This window comes from Anomaloglossus baeobatrachus, chromosome 4 (assembly GCF_048569485.1).
Source record: "Anomaloglossus baeobatrachus isolate aAnoBae1 chromosome 4, aAnoBae1.hap1, whole genome shotgun sequence".
Taxonomy (NCBI): Eukaryota; Metazoa; Chordata; class Amphibia; order Anura; family Aromobatidae; genus Anomaloglossus; species Anomaloglossus baeobatrachus.
The window spans coordinates 2,053,533-2,073,621 of NC_134356.1; the positions used below are offsets into that span (position 1 = coordinate 2,053,533).

The 20,089-nt window shown below is 47.6% G+C and overlaps 1 protein-coding gene across 4 annotated transcripts in view; it reads right to left on the reverse strand.

Moving 5' to 3' along the window:
- Window positions 1-20,089, reverse strand: part of PTPRO (protein tyrosine phosphatase receptor type O) — a 468,010-nt gene that overhangs the window by 108,961 nt on the left and 338,960 nt on the right. For 3 of the 4 annotated variants that reach the window (XM_075343481.1, XM_075343483.1, XM_075343484.1), the window contains one exon: window positions 9,920-9,982. The exons of the other annotated variant lie outside the window; for it this stretch is intronic. In XM_075343481.1, coding sequence (XP_075199596.1) covers window positions 9,920-9,982 — 63 coding nt within the window. The remainder of the gene's footprint in view (window positions 1-9,919; window positions 9,983-20,089) is intronic. 4 annotated transcript variants of the gene reach the window in all.

The window sequence follows — 20,089 nt, forward strand, 5'->3', positions numbered from 1 at the left end:
AACCCCATATATTACCCCGTTTGCCACCACACCAGGGCAACGGGATGAGCTGGGAAAAGCACCAGGACTGGCACATCTAATGGATGCGCTACTTCTGGGGCGGCTGCAGCCTGCTATTTTTAGGCTGGGGAGAGTCCAATAATGGTGAACCTCCCTAGTCTGAGAATACCAGACCACAGCTGTCCGCTTTACCTTGTCTGGTGATCCAATTTCGGGGGACCCCGTGTTTTTTGTTTTAAATTATTTATTTAAAATAACAGCGTGGGGTGCCCTCTGTTTTGGATTACCAGCCAAGGTGAAGCTGCCAGCTGTGGTCTGCAGGCTGCAGCAGTTTGCTTTACCCTAGCTGGCTACAAAAGATAGGGGGACCGCATGTTTTTTTTTATTATTTATTTATTTTTTGGCTAAATACAAGACTAAGCACCTTAGTGCCACATGAAAGTCAAAAAAGGGTGCCAGCTTAGAATATGCAGGGAGTAGGACATTATATATGTCTTTCTTATCTATCTATCCAGCCCTCTATTCATTCATTCATTCATTCATTCATTCATCCCTCTGTCCCTCTGTCCCTCTGTCTCTATATCTATCTATCCATCACTATATCTAACCATCTATCTTTCTTGCTGCTTCCATTTTTTGCGGTCCGCAAAAAAAACGGAAGGCACGCAGCTGTCACACGGATGCCACACGGATGCATCCGTGAAAAAAAAAAGGACCGTTTTTTGGGGCCCGCAAAAGCGGAACGGTCATGTGAATGTAGCCTTAACAGCAGTCACTGCCTGCTGCCGATCACATGTGACCGTGTGCGGGCTGTGTGTGCGGGCTGTGTGTACAGGAGTTCAGCTGAGTTCATATCAGCTGACTCAAGTGTCGGACGATTAGGCTGGGGCCACACGGGGATTACTGCGATCCCCTCGCATTACACTCGGCTCACGCTCAGTACAGCAGAGCTAAGTGTCATGCGTGTGTCCCTGCGACTGAGGTCCGACTGTGCGAGCAGACCTCAGCTGTGGGGGGCGGTCCGGCACTCGAGGGGTGGGCCAGCACTGAGGAGGGGTGGGAGGGATTTCTCTCCCTCTCTCCTCCGTAGTCCACCAATGTACCGCAAGTGCAGTGCGATTTTTCTCTCACCACAGACACTTGAATGGGTAAAAGAGAGAGTCTTGCATTACAGTTGTAGCATGCTGCGATTGTTTTCTCGGTCCAATTAGGGCTGAGAAAATAATTGCTCATGTGTGCTGACACACAGGCTAATATTGGCCCGAGTGGAATGCGATGTTTTATCGCACTGCACTCGCACTGTTTTTCTCGCCGTGTGGCTTAGACCTTACTTGTTCTGTGTCCCCCTGCATCCATCGCAGCGTGTGCGGGCTGGAGTTCAGCTGAGTTCAGATGAGCTGACTCCAGTGCTGGACTGAACTCAGGTGACCTCACAGCCTGTACACGCTGCGATGGATGCAGGGGGACACAGAACAAGTAATCAGCCGACACTGGAGTCATCTGATTACTTGGGATGAATGAGCAGTAAAATGCTCTGGTGCTCGATGGGCGAAGCCCATGTCGATTTTTTTTTTTTTAAATTAAAAATAAAAAAACAAAAAAATCACATTGTTTGTGGGCTCCTGCTGCATTTTCTATTGCTAAGGGTAACCCAAGCAGCTACTGGCTGCTATCCCCCGCTGCTTGGTGTTACTTTCACTGGCAATAGAAATCCAGGGAAGCATTTTTTTTTTTTTATAAAGGTTTTTGCCTGAAAACGTTTTTAAAAAAATTACGCGGGCTTCGCCATATTTTTTATACGCTAGCCAGGTACAGCAGGCAGGTACGGCTGCCCCCAACCCCCACCCGCCTATTTGTACCAGGCTGGGAACCAAAAATATAGAGCTCTTTTTTTTTCATGAATTTCATGAAATAATTAAAAAAAAAAAAAATGACGTGGGCTTCCCCGAATTGTTGAGTCCAGCCAGGTACAACTAGGCAGCTGGGGATTGGAATCCGCAGTGCAGGGTGCCCAAACTTTCTGGGGCCCCCGCTGCGAATTGCAGTCAACAGCCGCCCCAGAAAATGGCGCTTTCATAGAAGCGCCATCTTCTGGCGCTGTATCCAACTCTTCCAGTGGCCCTGGTGGCAGGTGGCATGCTGGGTAATAAGGGGTTAATACCAGCTATGTTTTACCAGCTGGTATAAAGCCCGAGATTCTTAATGTCAGGCCAAGTTTGACCTGGCCATTAAGAATCTCCAATAAAGGGTTTAAATAAAAAAAAAAAAAAAAAAGACACTACACAGAGAAAAATACTTTATTAGAAATAAATACACAGACACAGTAGGGACTCCATGTTTATTACTCCCTCCACAATGGAGAGATTTCTGTACTGACCATGCCAGGAGAGAGCGAGGGGGGGAGGAAAAGAGAGCGAGGGGGGGGAGGAAAAGAGAGCGAGGGGGGGAGGGAAAGAGAGGGAGGGGGGGAGGGAAAGAGAGTGAGGGGGGGAGGGAAAGAGAGCAGGGGGGGAGGGAAAGAGAGCGAGGGGGGGAAGAGAGCGCGAGGGGGGGAAGAGAGCGCGAGGGGGAGGAAGAGAGAGCGAGGGGGGAGGAAGAGAGAGTGAGGGGGGAGGAAGAGAGAGCGAGGGGGAGGAAGAGAGAGCGAGGGGGAGGAAGAAAGAGCGAGGGGGAGGAAGAAAGAGCGAGGGGGAGGAAGAGAGAGCGAGGGGGAGGAAGAGAGAGCGAGGGGGAGGAAGAGAGAGCGAGGGGGAGGAAGAGAGAGCGAGGGGGAGGAAGAAAGAGCGAGGGGGAGGAAGAGAGAGCGAGGGGGAGGAAGAGAGAGCGAGGGGGAGGAAGAGAGAGCGAGGGGGAGGAAGAGAGAGCGAGGGGGAGGAAGAGAGAGCGAGGGGGAGGAAGAGAGAGCGAGGGGGGAAGAGAGAGCGAGGGGGGGGAAGAGAGAGCGAGGGGGGGGAAGAGAGAGCGAGGGGGGGAAGAGAGAGCGAGGGGGGGAAGAGAGAGCGAGGGGGGGAAGAGAGAGCGAGGGGGGGAAGAGAGAGCGAGGGGGGGAAGAGAGAGCGAGGGGGGGAAGAGAGAGCGAGGGGGGGAAGAGAGAGCGAGGGGGGGAAGAGAGAGCGAGGGGGGGAAGAGAGAGCGAGGGGGGGGAAGAGAGAGCGAGGGGGGGAAGAGAGCGAGGGGGGGAAGAGAGCGAGGGGGGGGAAGAGAGCGAGGGGGGGGAAGAGAGCAAGGGGGGGAAGAGAGCGAGGGGGGGGAAGAGAGCGAGGGGGGAAGAGAGCGAGGGGGGAAGAGAGCGAGGGGGGAAGAGAGCGAGGGGGGGGAGAGAGTGAGGGGGGGAGAGTGAGGGGGGGAGAGAACGAGGGGGGGAGAGAGCGAGGGGGGGAGAGAGCGAGGGGGGGAGAGAGCGAGGGGAGAGAAGAGAGTGGGGAAAGAAGAGAGGGGGGGCAGAGGTGCTCTGTCACCAACTGTCTCCACTCTGTGACTTGTGGTGCAGGTGACAGAGTGCAGACAGTTGGTCCCATGCAGCAGGACAGATGGCAGAGCACAGCTGTGACATGCCTGTCAGTGTCTTGCTGCGTCCTGCAGTGCTGCTGGGAGGAGCAGATGATCACACTGCCCGACACCGGCCACTCACCTGACATCGCAGCAGAGCGGGCGGGTGGAGAGTGTGATCAGATACTTACGTGACAGGGGGGATTGCAGCTGAAGAACCCCCCCTGTACTGCACACTGGCGCCCTGTTCCTCACCATCTGCAGGACGCTTAGCCGGTTCCACACTGACGTCCTCCGGCTCCTCCCCTCGATGCTGGGCTGTGACGTGCGGTAGTCACCGCCCACAGCCCTGTCACTCAATCTGAGTGGTGCCAGCCTCCTCTGATGTACCCGTCAAGTTTGAGAGCCCGGAATTGCCGGGACGTCAGAGGATACTGGCGGCCACAGCTCCAGGGGGTCATGTGACAGGCACTGAGCATGCAGGATAGCGCCGCTCAGTGCCAGAAATGGAAATACAAGCCAATGAAGAAGATGCATATAATGGTAAGTAGAACTCATACAGAAAATAAAAAAAATGGGTGAACCACCCCTTTAAGCAGCTTGGTGAGAAGGAAACAACTGTTGGCACAAATATTAGAAGATTTAAGAAACACAAGATGACTGTCAATCTTACTCGGTCTGGGGCTCCATGCAAGATCTTGCCTCGTGGGGTAAGGATGATTCTGAGAAAGGTCAGAAATCAGCACAGAACTACATGGGAGGATCGGTCAATGACCTGAAGAAAGCTGGGACCTCAGTCTTTAAGATTACCATCAGTAACACCCTACACAGTCATGGATTAAAATTCTGCAGGGCACGCCAGGTCCCCCTGCTCATACCAGCACATGTGTAAGCCTGTTTGAAGTTCACCCTTGACCATCTGGATGATCCAGAGGAGGCATGGGAGAAGGTCATGTGGTCAGATCATACCAAAATAAAACTGTTTGGTATCAACTACACTCACTGTGTTTGGAGGAACAAGAAGGATGAGTACAATGCCAAGAATACTGTGCAACCATGAAGCATGGGGGTGTAAATGTCATACTTAGGGGGTGCTTCTCTGCAAAGGAGATAGGACAACTGCACTGTATTGAAGGGAGGATAGATTGGGTCATGTATCATGAGATTTTGGCCAACAACCTCCTTCCCTCAGTAAGAGCATTGAAGATGGGTCATGGCAGAGTCTTCAAGCATGACAATGACCCGAAACACACAGCCAGGGAAACTAAGGAACGGCTTCGTAAGAAGCATTTCAAGGTCCTGGAGTGGCCTACCCAGCCTCCAGACCTGACCCCAATAGAAAATCTTGGAGGAGCTGAAACTCAATATTGCCCAGTGACAGCCCCGAAACCTGAGAGATCCGGAGAAGATCTGTATGGAGGAGAAGGCCGAAACCATTGCTGCAGTGTGTGCAAACTTGGTCAACAACTCCCAAAAACATCCAACCTCTGTAACTGCAAACAAAGGTTTCTACCAAATATTAAAGTTCTGTTTTTCTATTGTAACAAATACTTATTTCATGCAATAAAATGTAAATTAATTAACAATTCTACAATGGGATTTTCTGGATTTATTTATTCAGTCACAGTTGAATTTCCCTACGATAAAAATTACAGCCCGCTCCATTCTTTGTAGATGGGAAAACTTGTAAAGTCGGCAGAGGATCAAATCCTTATTTCCCCCACTGTATAGCCCTGGGATTATGGAGGTTTAATAGTTAACAATGGAATTGACGTGAAATGTTGCCATATGAGTGTCATGTAAAACTCTTGAAGGGTCCTTACCCCCCTCCCCGTCATCAGCCACAGATCGTCATGACGATTATCTAATCGGCCTGAAAGTTTAGGTATTTATGACTTTGGGTGATGGTAGAGCTACAGCCAAAAGATGCACAGAAAAGACAATCCTTGACAATCCTTTGTTCTCTTTGAGGGAAAACTCCTAATACAGTTTTTTACGTGGCCCGTTAATGCTAGAAAAATGAAAAACATACTGCCAGAATCCCTGTGGAGCGCTGAACCCAGCGCACCGTTTAGCTTGACTGGGAGATTGCTGGTATCACGACAAATGAGTATTGGCCAGAAAAATCATGCTAGATGCGTTGTGTTTGGTATCTATGTAAATGTAAAATCGAGAGATAAAATATGACGCTAATATCTTTCACATGTGTGGCCCAGGGGCAAAGATATGTGAAAAGCTAGAATTAAAGAACTTTGTGACACTCTTGACACAGCCCACAAGAGACCGTAAAATGAGGTCACAGAGAGGGGGGTTACCTGAGGGCATAAGAGCGATTAGCTCCTTGATGGGGGGGGGAGTCAGTACTGGAGGGCATCAGTAAGTGGTGATGCTGGCCGTCTTTCTACCATGTTCTTCTCTTGGAGACCTTCCCTCCCTAAGTTCGGACATCACTTCTATGGCACGAGTTTAGTAAGTTTCACTTTATGTAACTGTCTATACTGTAATTGTATTGTTCCTTTTGTAAATTCTTGTACATTTTTTAAACACTGCCTATTTTTGGATTAAATATATAAAATTTAATAGTTAGTTTCCTTCTGTTCTATATACGAACCCAAACCTGTCCGAAAAGCCTTCTATCTGAAACGGGTCCCCAGCTACCTGTAGAAAGTCTGGGTGGTGGCAGTGTAATTATTATTGCATAGAATTATTGGAGTGCTATCATTAAGGGTACCGAGGTATATATATATTCCATTAGCGGGAATCGGTGATATATATACATTTACCCTTCCTGTGAGACCTCCAATATTTGGCATTATTAGCTCAGCAGCCTCATTTTATGCATTGTCCTGCAGTACCAAAAGTGGCCTGCCGACAAGAGGGGCGCTAGAGAGTAGTTGTGTTCGTGGCAAATTAGTGAACAGCTGCGGGATATCTGAGTGACTCCCCCAGCTGTTCATGACAAATTGGTGGCAGCGGTGGAATATCTGAGTGACCCCCCAGCTGTTCATGACATGAGCTATATGTGAAAAAAAACTAATTCCATTTGTTGTCCTCTGATTGCATGTGAGAAAGAAACAGTTGTGATACTTCTGCGGCCCCCTCCTGCGATACCAGGCCACTGCTGTGGTGGGGAGGGATTTGGGTGGGATTTCTTCTATTCTGTCTGCACACAGAGGTCATCATCGGACAGTAGACTATCACTAATTTCTTCAGTCATAGGAAAAATAAACCCCTAACCCTTCTCGTAGCTGAGGGTTTACTACATTTGTATCTATTTTGAACAATACTCTGTCCGGATTAAACATTTTCCAGCCCTGATGTATTCTAACAGCTCAGCAGCTTAGGAAAGCCTTGTGCTACTGCTGTGCTCACACCCACAGCTGTGTCAGGTTCTGCAGGTGTGTCAGGTTCTGCAGGTGTGTCAGGTTCTGCAGGTGTGTCAGGTTTGTGCAGGTGTGTCAGGTTTGTGCAGGTGTGTCAGGTTTGTGCAGGTGTGTCAGGTGTGTCAGGTATTTTCAGCTGTGTCAGGTTTGTCAAATTTGCACAGATGTGTCAATGTGTGCCCAGCTGTGTCAGGTTCTGCAGGTGTGTCAGGTTTGTGCAGGTGTGTCAGGTTTGTGCAGGTGTGTCAGGTTTGTGCAGGTGTGTCAGGTGTGTCAGGTATTTTCAGCTGTGTCAGGTTTGTCAAATTTGCACAGATGTGTCAATGTGTGCCCAGCTGTGTCAGGTTCTGCAGGTGTGTCAGGTTTGTGCAGGTGTGTACAGCTGTGTCAGGTGTATACAGCTGTGCCCAGGTGTGTCAGGTGTGCCCAGGTGTGTCAGATTTGTACAGGTGTGCCCAGCTGTGTCAGGTTTGTACAGGTGTGTACAGGTATGTGCAGGTTGCCAGCGTTCTGTCCTTGTGTATGCTTCGAGACTTTGCACTGGATTAGCTCTATGAGATCGGGGGATTTGGTTCTGGAACATTCTGTTTTTATGACACAGAATTTTCCTCTCAGGGTACTTTCACACTTGCGTTGGACGGCTTCCATTGCTATCCGCAGCCTTCAGGAATTACGGTAACCGTTGCAGGAAACCATTATATTCCTCATAGACTTATATTAGCTACGGATAGCAACGGATGGTCTTGCATTGCATCCGCCCTGCGGCGCATCAGTTGTTTTGACGCTGACCGTCAGTGACCGTCGGGCGGATGGAACGCTGCATGTAGCGTTTTTCTGCACTTGGCGGAGTGTCAAAAAAACGCAACCTGCAGGATTCCGTCGGCGTCCGTTGTTTTTATAATGGACGCCTATGGTGGCGGATTCCGTTAGAATCCGTCATTTTGACGGATTCCGTTAACGCATCCGTCTTTACACAACTGCGCATGCTCAGATGTGTAAAGTCAAGGAAAAAACCCTATAACGGATTGCGTTATTTTGAACGATCCGTAGCATCCGTTGTGCCACTATATGCAACGCATCCGGTGCATGAGTCACACAACGCAATGCTACGGATCCCGTCCAACGCAGCCTCAGCCACATGACTGGCGCTATAGGGAAACTTCGGGTGAGAATGGGGCTGATTTCAGGCCTCCAATGGGCGAGCAAAATGTCTTTATGAAAAATGTGTTGAGTAGTGAATTGTGAGACAGGAGCAGGCTGTGACAGCCGCCATATTAGCGGTCACCCTCCTCTTCCAGGAATATTAACCCCTTTCCATCTACATCATTTATACTGTATCCTTTTCTATATAATTTAATATATAAAGGTGTGTGTGTGTGTGTGTGTGTGTGTGTGTGTGTGTGTGTGTGTACAGTACAGACCAAAAGTTTGGACACACCTTCTCATTCAAAGAGTTTTCTTTTTTTTTCAGGACTCTGAAAATTGTAGATTTACATCGAAGGCATCAAAACTATGAATTAACACATGTGGAATTAAATGCTTCACAAAAAAAGTGTGAAACAACTGAAAATATGTCTTATATTCTTTTCAACAGTCTTGAAGGAGTTCCCAGAGATGCTTAGCACTTCTTGGCCTTTTTGCCTTCACTCTGCGGTCCAGCTCACCCCCAAACCATCTCGATTGGGTTCAGGTCTGGTGACTGTGGAGGCCAGGTCATGTGGCGTAGCATCCCATCACTCTCCTTCTTAGTCATATAGTTCTTACACAGCCTGGAGGTGTGTTTGGGGTCATTGTCCTGTTAAAAAGAAATGGTCCAACTAAATGCAAACCAGATGGAACAGCACGCCGCTGCAAGATGCTGTGGTAGCCATGCTGATTCAGTATGCCTTCAATTTTGAATAAATCCCCAACAGTGTCACCAGCAAAGATCCCCCACACCATCACACCTCCTCCACCATGCTTCACGGTGGGAACCAGCCATGTAGAGTCCATCCGTTCACCTTTTCTACAAAGACACGGTGGTTGGATCCAAAGATCTCAAATTTGGACTCATCAGACCAAAGCACAGATTTCCACTGGTCTAATGTCCATTCCTTGTGTTCTTTAGCCCAAACAAATCTCTTCTGCTTGTTGTCTGTCCTTAGCAGGGGTTTCCTAGCAGCTATTTTACCATGAAGGCTGCTGCACAAAGTCTCTTCTTAATAGTTGTTCTAGATATGAGAAGGTGTGTCCAAACTTTTGGTCTGTACTGTATGTGTGTATGTCCGCTACAGGAATCCGCACCGTCGCATTTACAATCACGAAATTTTGCACAGTCGCTTCATGTCAAGAGACTCAGGGGACAAAGTCAATGGAGCTGGGAGCCACAATGCAGCCAGAACTTCAGAAGAATGTTGGCATGTCACAATGCTGCCAGGGAAAGAGAGAAAGACACACAGGGAAAAAGACAGACAGACACACACAGACAGGGAAAGAGAGACAGAGACACACAGACAGGGAGAGGGACAGAGAGACAGTTACTATCCCGTGCAACTCAGGGTGCTACAGCTTTTACAAGATAAACCTCTTCATTTTCTGCAAGATCCCAAAATCCTAAACGTATTTGCAATTCATGATCATCCTGGAGAAATGTGCAGCCGATGCCACATCACAAACAATGTAGGCTGCAGAAGGACGGTCTTCATAAACCAACCCTTCACAGAATTTAGGTTTCCAGAGCAGAAATCGCACTTCAGCCCTGCCCTTTTATGTAGTCTACTGAATTTAGCCTTTTAAGGGATAATCTCTTGATTTCATCTGTCTAATGAGCTACTGATGAGACAATACAGGGCTGAGAAGGATTGTTCGGGCTCCGATGGACAATTCTGGATGTGTGATGTTTCAGGAATCAAGCAATGAAAAGACAAGGAAAAGAAGAACATATTTACCAAGAACATGGTTCACGGAGGAGCTTTATTACAGATGGTGAGAATACTGGAGGAGAGAGGTGACAAATAAGGTACAAAGCGGGGGCGGGGAGGACACACAGGGCTCCGGGAGCGACTGACCTAACAGGGCACTGCTGCTCCAGACAAACACTGCTACCTCTCTGGTAAAAGATTCTGGTAACGCTAAAAAAAGAAACAGAGATTCTCTTCAGGATGAATGAAACTGCACAAAAAATGTCATGACAGCATCCACCTCAGTCATAGAGACAAGATCCTCTGGGGCGGGGACAGATCCCAACCCTAATCCTACAAGTAACTCAGCTCGGGGGATCCTTACTCACTGTAGAAAATGGCTGTGCTCCATCCTGATAGTGTGTTATAGTTTTGTCAAAATGTGCCCAGATAAGCCTAAACTGTACTAGGGCCGAACCCCACTGGCACAAAACTAGTTCTACAAAACAGTCTAGCCCTATGAGTCCTAAAACTACAGTAGATCTACACTACAGCCTAACAATGGGTCCTCAAACTAGATCTACAATACAATTGAACCCAATGTGTCCTAAAACTAGATCTACACTACAACCGAACAATGAGTCCTAAACTAGATCTACATTACAGCCTAACCCTACGAGTTCTAAAATTACAGTAGATCTACACTACAGCCTAACAATGGGTCCTAAAACTAGATCTATACTATGGCCTAACAATGAGTCCTAAAACTAGATTTACAGTACAGCCTAACCCTACAAGTCCTAAAACTAGATCTGTACTACGGCCTAACAAGCAGTCCTAAAACTAGATCTGTACTACGGCCTAACAAGGAGTCCTAAAACTAGATCTACACTATGGCCTAACAATGAGTCCAAAAACTAGATATTGTGAGAGAATACAAGCAATTTTCATTTGTATAGAAACCATCCTGCCTTATAACTGAATGAGGTCATAAGGTTCAGCTTACACTGAGTGGCAAGGAACATTTCTACACACACCCCTGCGACTCTTATTGGTGCACAGTTACTTCTTTGTTTGGGATACTATATAAGCTGGTCATATGATGTAATAAAGCAGAAACTCTCAGTACACCACAAACGTGTGTGCTGTATTGACATTGCAAACATATATCCGGATTTTAAGTTAAAAAAAAAAAAAAAAAAAAAATCGATCCTCTGGGGAAAGTAATGCTAATAGCTGCAGCATAAGGTAAGAAATTTTAAGTTCTTACGCTTGCGTTACTTTCCAGAGAGTGATCTATTTTTCATCCGGGTAAGTTATTTTGTATTAAATAGTCTGGTCCAAGAACTGGGAAAGTTACTTATGCCTTTGTGAACCGTGGGATGTGATCAGTGTGTATGTGTGGATTTAGCATTGTGCTGGTCATTGGTCTGTGGGGTTGGATTTTAACATTTGTGGATTGTATTGCTGTCAATAATGCTGCAGCACGCTATAGCGCAAATAAAACTCGTATGGTTCCAAATTTCGAGGGAGAGGGGGAGTGGGAGGGGGAGTGGGAGGGGGAGAGAGGGAGAGAGGGAGAGAGGGGCCATAGCGAAAGGTCAGAGTCCCTGCTGGTTTTATCTCTGAAACTTTTTGGTGAACCTGTTGAAATAGACAGAAGATGGGTGATCTGCACAGGGAGATACAGATTGGCTAGAGTTCGGCATGCTGTTTATAGGTTTGTTGGCAAAAAGTTCCTTTAAGAATTTGAAGAAAGTACATGTTGTATAAATATTTTGATAAATGGACCAGTACGGAGAATGTGTGCAGTGTGTATCATACAGAATCTATAATGGAGATTGCGGAGTGATCAAATCCTAAATTCAGTTTAAAAAATGCTCTGAACATGGATTATTCTAACAAAAGAGAATCCGGGGCAGAGAGACAGACACCACTGTCCCCCCTGTTATGATCTGGAACCATGGAAGATCACCATAAATCATTGGCAAAAAGGTGACAAGAGCACTGGCAACTAATCTGGCTGCCATCCCCTTACTAACCAACCATCAACACTAGAAGTAGCTGAGGGGTGAACTAACATCCTATGCACCGCGAACTCAGTCGGAGAACTAGCTATCCTAAAGGAAGGAAAGATGAATAACTCTCTGCCTCAGAAATAGACCGGCAAGGTATAGCAAGCTACCCACATTCAAAGACTGCGGTGATATAGGAAAACATAATACACAGATAGATGATAGGATTAGCAAAGGTGAGGCTACACTGACTAAATAGGACAGGATAGGAAAGGTGCTGATGGTGGCCAGAGAAAAACCCTGCAAAAATCCAAAAACCTGATAGTACAAAAAAGCCCTCAGATCGCTAGATCTGAACTCCGTCCTATATCAGGCGCTCTTGTCATACCAATGAACAGAAAGCAGGAACCATTACAAATTCAAGAAGCATGGACTTATAAGAGCAATACTCCAAACATAGCTGCAGGGAGCTTCCCAGCTAAGCAACTGAGAGGGAGATCCCTGCATGCAAATAAACTGACAATAACCACAGCAAATGACAAACCCAGATAAGAGCAAAAAGAACAAAACGACGAAAGAACCAAGCACTTATCTGGGGTAGATGTGGTCTGGAGCAAGAAGAGAAGGCTGGAAAACCAAAGAACAAATGACATACGGCTCAGCCTGCTAGCAGACCAGGGTTTAAATAGGCAGAGAGTTACCAATGGAAATGCCCATTGCTCCAGCACACCTGTCTCTGTCCAAACCATTCCTGGCTACAAGAGGGAGCCTCACAGCAGCAAAAGCATAACTAACATTCACAACACCCCCCATATCTGTAGGGTGAGGACTAAAGCAGGGTGAAGCACATAACTGCATAGTAATGTAGAAACTCCCAACATCCACCTATCTTAGCCAGGTCCCTCTCAATGGTCCTTTTTCCCAAAGTTCAAATCCCACCCCCTATAAAGAATCGGTAAATACAAAATAGCAAGATGTAACTGCCCATATAAAATAACCAGTATTTTAAAGCTCCAGCAGCATTATATCTTAAAAAGAATAGGGGGAGGTAAATATATATCTTTAAATCGTGTTAGCAATCAAAAATATCTTAAAAAAAACCAACTTACCCCAAAGAGATGACAGAAGGTATTTTATCCATTTGTAAAAGAATGAATTAGATGCTATATAGAGGTGTTTTACCGAGCAAAGATACAAAGCTACTTGGCTGAAGGGAGGAGAGAAGAGGAGCCAATTCAAAGTAAGGAAACCTAAACCAACGTCCATGTCTACCTGTGACAATGCAGGGTGTGGACTCACCGACTACAAGAAGATCTTTATAAATGTATAAAGATGTATGAATCCAGCGCAGACTTATATTGAATAAAAAAGTTTTTTCTTTCTTTATTGGAATAGTAGAATAAATAAAAAATCCAGGGACATGCAAAAGTAAATTATAGTCCCAGTTCAGAGCGACGCGTTTCAACAAGTTGTCTTAATCATGGACCATGATTAAGACAACTTGTTGAAACGCGTCGCTCTGAACTGGGGCTAGAATTTACTTTTGCATGTCCCTGGATTTTTTATTTATTCTACTATTCCAATACAGAAAGAAAAAACTTTTTTATTCAATATAAGTCTGCGCTGGATTCATACATCTTTATTGCTATTGCTTGGTATTCCTAACCATCCGTGCGCTGGACCTCCACTGCGGGACTGCAATATTGGTGAGCTGAACAATCTATTCTGTTTATAAATGTATTGATTGGAAGCTGTGGGGCCAAAGTTATATGGGATTGGGAACTTCTGTTCTTGTCCAGTGCCACCTTCAGCTGGGTAGAGCGGACCCTTGACTATTCACTCCATGTTTATATGAAGATAAAGGATTTAAGGAGGACATTTTCTGGAGAGTCACCTGACTTGTCACTTTTTACAAGGAGAAAACTTACTCCTTAGATGCCAGTCTTAAGGGGGCTTTACACACTGAGACATCGCTAACGATATATCGTCAGGGTCACGGTGTTTGTGACGCACATCCGGCGCCGTTAGTGACATCGCAGCGTGTGACTAAAAGGAGCGACCTAAAACGATCGCAAAAAAGACAAAAATCGTTTGTTTTAGAGAGGTTGTTTAATTACATAAAATCGTTGTCAGGTCAGTAGCGATGTAGTTCCTCGTTCCTGCAGCAGCACACATCGCTGTGTGTGACACCGCAGGAGCGAGGAACATCTCCTACCTGCGTTCCACGGGCAATGAGGAAGGAAGGAGGTGGGCGGGATGTTCGGCCCGCTCATCTCCGCCCCTCCGCTTCTATTGGCCAGCAGCTTAGTGACACCGCAGTGACGCCGAACGCACCTCCCCCTTGAAGGTCGGATTGTTCGGCGGTCACAGTGACATCACTGACAAGGTATGTGCGTGTGACGCTGCCGTAGCGATACTGTTCACTACGGCAGCGATCACCACATATCGCATGTGCGACGGTGGCGGGTACTATCGCGCACGACATCGCTAGCTATAGCTAGCTATGTCATAGCGTGTAAAGCACCCTTTAGCCTCACACTTGGCCAAATCAGATCTCATACTTTGCACTGATGAGGGGCAAAACTTCAAAACACTGTCTGCAAATTGACATTCTGGTTTGGCATATATATCCTCAGCCATGCGTCATGGCTTGTTAAAGGGTTGATATGGACTTTTAGTATTGCTTCTTCCAATAGGTGGTGCTAGAGTTCAAGGCCTCATCCGCTCTGAAGAGGGAATTTGCATATGAAGATAAAGACTCGGGTACACATTATCTTATAAAGGATTGTTTCCTCATTGACGATCAACATTAGAGATGAGTGAACCTGTTCGATAAAGGTTCGCCAATTTCATATTCGTACGAACCTTAGCCTGTTCGGCTCGGGTTCGGTAACCCCAAACTCTTTCTCCAAAAGTCGGCAATGTTTTACTCACAAATCGATATTCAATACAAGGTAATATTGTGGTACCAGGTTAGCCAGAAAAATCAATACTAGGCCCAAAGAATGACAAAAGTATTAAAGGAGTGATACTGTGGCGCCCTGGCCTAGCCAGGTCGTCACAGATAACACACAAACACCCCACCACCATTAGACAGGGACACCAGCCAAACACAAATCCCTCCCTCCAGTGTCTGATGTCCACACCAGGTGGGGCGGAGCCAACCAGTTGGCCCCACCCACTGAGGAGTTCACAGGCCTGGAGGCGGGAAAAACAGGGAGTTTAGTCCAGGAGGTGGAAGTGAGAGGAGTAAACACTTAGGTGTCTGGGTTTGTGGCCCAGGCACTGACAGCAAGGTTGGCAGACTGTGGTGGCCGTCTGCAGGAGTGGTGAATCAAAGCGGAACCGTAGGACGGGGGTTGGGCGTTGGCCCGCCGGTACTGACCACGGAGTGAAGTGAAGCCAGCACACACAGGCAGGGCCATCGGACCCCGACCACTCTTGGAGCCGCCGACAATAGTCAAATCCGAATGTGACCGGAACCCCAGGGGTTTCCTAACAGCCAAAGACCCGATAGAAGGCAAACGCCCACACCGTGAGGGTATACAGCTACCGCCTAAGGCTAGAGACCCAAGGGCCAGCGCCTGCGGAGGGGGAAAACAACATCCCAGCTGCTCCCTACCATCGCTCCCGGGATCCCCGTCACCAGCAGCGGTGGTGCCCATCTTCACCACGACCCGTGGGTGGCGTCACGGACTAAATCCCCCAAACCAACCACCCCTTTCACTCACGGGCGAGGAGCGCCGCTCGAGTCCCCGGATCCGGCCCACTGCTCGAGCCTCCGAGCAGCCGCAGCAGCGCCGGACCCGAGCGTTAGCGAGAGCGCAGCAGCGGCGGCGTCCTCCCCGACCGCGACAATACCTCTGGAGCCAAGTCACAGAATGACAGATGTAAAAGGATTATACTGAAAGCTCATTTTAAGGAGGAGAGCGAGAGAACAATGTGGCACTTTACACTGATAAGGATGTTTGGATCTTTAAGAAAAGGACTCAATGTAACACCTGATTTATGACTCCCCACATGGACACAATTCACACCTCCACCGCAGGCCACCTCCGCAAGCCACCTCCGCAAGCCACCTCCACTGCAGACCACCACCTCCACCTCAGGCCACCACCTCCACCGCAGGCCACCACAGACCACCTCCAACACAGACCACGTCCACCACCTCCACCCCAGGCCACCACCTTCACCCCAGGCCACCACCTTCACCCCAGGCCACCTCCAACACAGACCACATCCACCACCTCCACCACAGACCATCTCCAACTCATCTGCATTTCTAACAAAAACCCTAATTTGATTCCCTCGTCTTTCCCATGTCCGGCTGTAACATTCAGCTAAATGTTGTGATTTTGTCTCAGACAGTATAAAACAAAGAAAAGCGCTCCAGTGTGAATTCGCTAAGAAAATGAATAGGAAACAATTGAATGCAGCTCACCAAGGTGGTTGTGCACCCTAGCGTGAGAGTAATGACTGCAGACCGGTCCGGCAGCAGCGACGTCACCGCAGAAATGTCACAATCCAGCATGCGAGGAAGAGCGGAGGGGGTTCCTCTGAGACAACATCACGTGAATGAGAGGTTCCTCTGAGACAACATCACGTGAATGAGGGGTTCTTCTGAGACAACATCACGTGAATGAGAGGTTCCTCTGAGACAACATCACGTGAATGAGAGGTTCCTCTGAGACAACATCACGTGAATGAGAGGTTCCTCTGAGACAACATCACGTGAATGAGAGGTTCCTCTGAGACAACATCACGTGAATGAGAGGTTCTTCTGAGACAACATCACGTGAATGAGGGGTTCTTCTGAGACAACATCACGTGAATGAGAGGTTCCTCTGAGACAACATCACGTGAATGAGAGGTTCCTCTGAGACAACATCACGTGAATGAGAGGTTCTTCTGAGACAACATCACGTGAATGAGAGGTTCTTCTGAGACAACATCACGTGAATGAGGGTTTCCTCTGAGACAACATCACGTGAATGAGGGTTTCCTCTGAGACAACATCACGTCAATGAGGGGTTCTTCTGAGACAACATCACGTGAATGAGAGGTTCTTCTGAGACAACATCACGTGAATGAGGAGTTCTTCTGAGACAACATCACGTGAATGAGGAGTTCTTCTGAGACAACATCACGTGAATGAGGGGTTCTTCTGAGACAACATCACGTGAATGAGAGGTTCTTCTGAGACAACATCACGTGAATGAGAGGTTCTTCTGAGACAACATCACGTGAATGAGGGGTTCTTCTGAGACAACATCACGTGAATGAGGAGTTCTTCTGCCGCGCTTGTACCCCAGAAAGGCAAATTTCTCACAAGGCTTGGGGACCAGCGCTGAAAGCCACAGCCATGGTCCGGTACACTCCAGATTGAATGTCTGCCATGTCGGCGTGTGATGTAAGATCCGGTGAGAGAATCAATTGAAACTGTTGCTGCGTTCAAAGCCTCTTACCAATGAATTACTGAGACAAAATCCCGTGAATGAAGGAAAAAATAGAGGCATGAAAGAGGCTACAGATCAAGTGAAGCAACAATGTATTCTAAAGTAAGGATTAAAATACTTTACTAATACTTTAATGCTACTTACTTTAGAATACATTGCTGCGTCACTTATCTGTAGCCTCTTTAAGCCTCTATTTTTGCCTTCATTCATGGGATTTTGTCTCAGTAATTCAGTGGTAATTTGCCTGAAGAAGGAGCCTTGGTGCGGTGAAAGCTGCTAATATCATGTTTGTGGTCAGCCTATAAAAAGGCATCGCTCCTACAATACTTGTGTCATTCTCGGGGCATAGTATTCAATTAAATTACTCACAAATCATAATTAGTGGTGTGAATTCTGTTCATTCTTTGCCAGCTGATCGCACATATCTCCTCTTTACCTTGTGATCCATACTACCGGCCTAGCAGAGGCAATATCTGTCCACTATATAGAAGGAGCAGGGACCCTGCCTGGACCCATGTCATGTCTAATTTACACAGTGTGATAGGATGAGCAGTACATCTGTCACCCTCCTGTCCCTGACATATGGCCATGAGAGATGTGTGACAGATATCTGTCACCTTCCTGTCACTGCCATATCTGTCACATATCTCTCATGGCCATATCTGTCACCCTCCTGTCCCTGACAAATCTGTCACACATCTCTCACGCCATATCTGTCACCCTCCTGTCCTTGACATATCTGTCACTGTCATATATATGTCACATATCTGTCAACACCATATCTGTCTCCCTTGTGTCACTGACATATCTGTCACATATCTCTCACAGCCATATCTGTCACCCTCCTGTACCTGACATATCTGTCACTGTCACTGCCATATATATGTCACATATCTGTCAACACCATATCTGTCTCCCTTGTGTCACTGACATATCTGTCACATATCTCTCACAGCCATATCTGTCACCCTCCTGTACCTGACATATCTGTCACACATCTCTCACGGCCATATCTGTCTCCCTGACATCTCTCTCAGCCATATCTGTCACCCTCCTGTCACTGCCATATATATGGCACATATCTGTTAGTGTGAACAGCAAGTTGAAGATTAAATGATCTCTAAAGGGTGCTTAACACGCTACGACATCGCTAGCTATAGCTATGTCGTGCGCGATAGCACCCGCCCCCGTCATACGTGCGATATGTGGCGATAGCTGCCGTAGCGAACATGCACATACCTTGTCAGAGATGTTGCTGTGACCGCCGAACAATCCCTCCTTCAAGGAGGAGGTGCGTTCGGCGTCATAGCGACGTCACTAAGCGGCCGGCCAATAGAAGCGGAGGGGCGGAGATGAGCGGCCGGAACATGCCGCCCACCTCCTTCCTTCCTTATTGGCGGTGGAGGCAGGTAAGGTGAGGTTCCTCGCTCCTGCGGTGTCACACATACCGATGTGCGCTGCTGCAGGAACGAGGAACAACATCGCTACTGACCTGACAACGATTTTTTTAAATTAAACGTTCTCTCCAAAACAAACGAATTGTCTTTTTTGCAATCGTTTTAGGTCGCTCCAGCCTGTCACACTCTACGATGTCACTAACGGCGCCGGATGTGCGTCACAAACACCGTGACCCCGACAATATATAGTTAGCGATGTCGCAGCGTGTAAAGCCTCCTTAAGATTATAGACTTAAAGATGAAACATTCCCTTGGTATTTTAGGCAAAAAAATAAAATGTATTTTCGTCTTTCACAATGACCAAAAATAGAAAATAGGCCGATGCAAAAGTTTGGGCACCCTTTAGGCATAGCTAGTACCTAGTAGAACTCCCTTTGGCAAGTATCACAGCTTGTAGACTTTTGTAGAAGCCAAGAGTCTTTCAATTTTTGTTTGAGGGATTTTCCATTATTCTTCCTTGGAGACGTCTACCAGCTCTGTGAAACGCGACAGTATATTCTTGTTCTTAGAAATGAAGGATATTCCATGCGAGAAATTGCCAAGAAACTGAAGATTTCCTACAACGGTGTGCACTACTCCCTTCAGAGGAGAGCACAAACAGGCTGTAACCAGAGTAGAGGGAAGTGGAGGCCGCGCTGCACAACTGAGGAGAGCACAAACAGGCTGTAACCAGAGTAGAGAGAAGTGGAGGCCGCGCTGCACAACTGAGGAGAGCACAAACAGGCTGTAACCAGAGTAGAGAGAAGTGGAGGCCGCGCTGCACAACTGAGGAGAGCACAAACAGGCTGTAACCAGAGTAGAGAGAAGTGGAGGCCGCGCTGCACAACTGAGGAGAGCACAAACAGGCTGTAACCAGAGTAGAGAGAAGTGGAGGCCGCGCTGCACAACTGAGGAGAGCACAAACAGGCTGTAACCAGAGTAGAGAGAAGTGGAGGCCGCGCTGCACAACTGAGGAGAGCACAAACAGGCTGTAACCAGAGTAGAGAGAAGTGGAGGCCGCGCTGCACAACTGAGGAGAGCACAAACAGGCTGTAACCAGAGTAGAGAGAAGTGGAGGCCGCGCTGCACAACTGAGGAGAGCACAAACAGGCTGTAACCAGAGTAGAGAGAAGTGGAGGCCGCGCTGCACAACTGAGGAGAGCACAAACAGGCTGTAACCAGAGTAGAGAGAAGTGGAGGCCGCGCTGCACAACTGAGGAGAGCACAAACAGGCTGTAACCAGAGTAGAGAGAAGTGGAGGCCGCGCTGCACAACTGAGGAGAGCACAAACAGGCTGTAACCAGAGTAGAGAGAAGTGGAGGCCGCGCTGCACAACTGAGGAGAGCACAAACAGGCTGTAACCAGAGTAGAGAGAAGTGGAGGCCGCGCTGCACAACTGAGGAGAGCACAAACAGGCTGTAACCAGAGTAG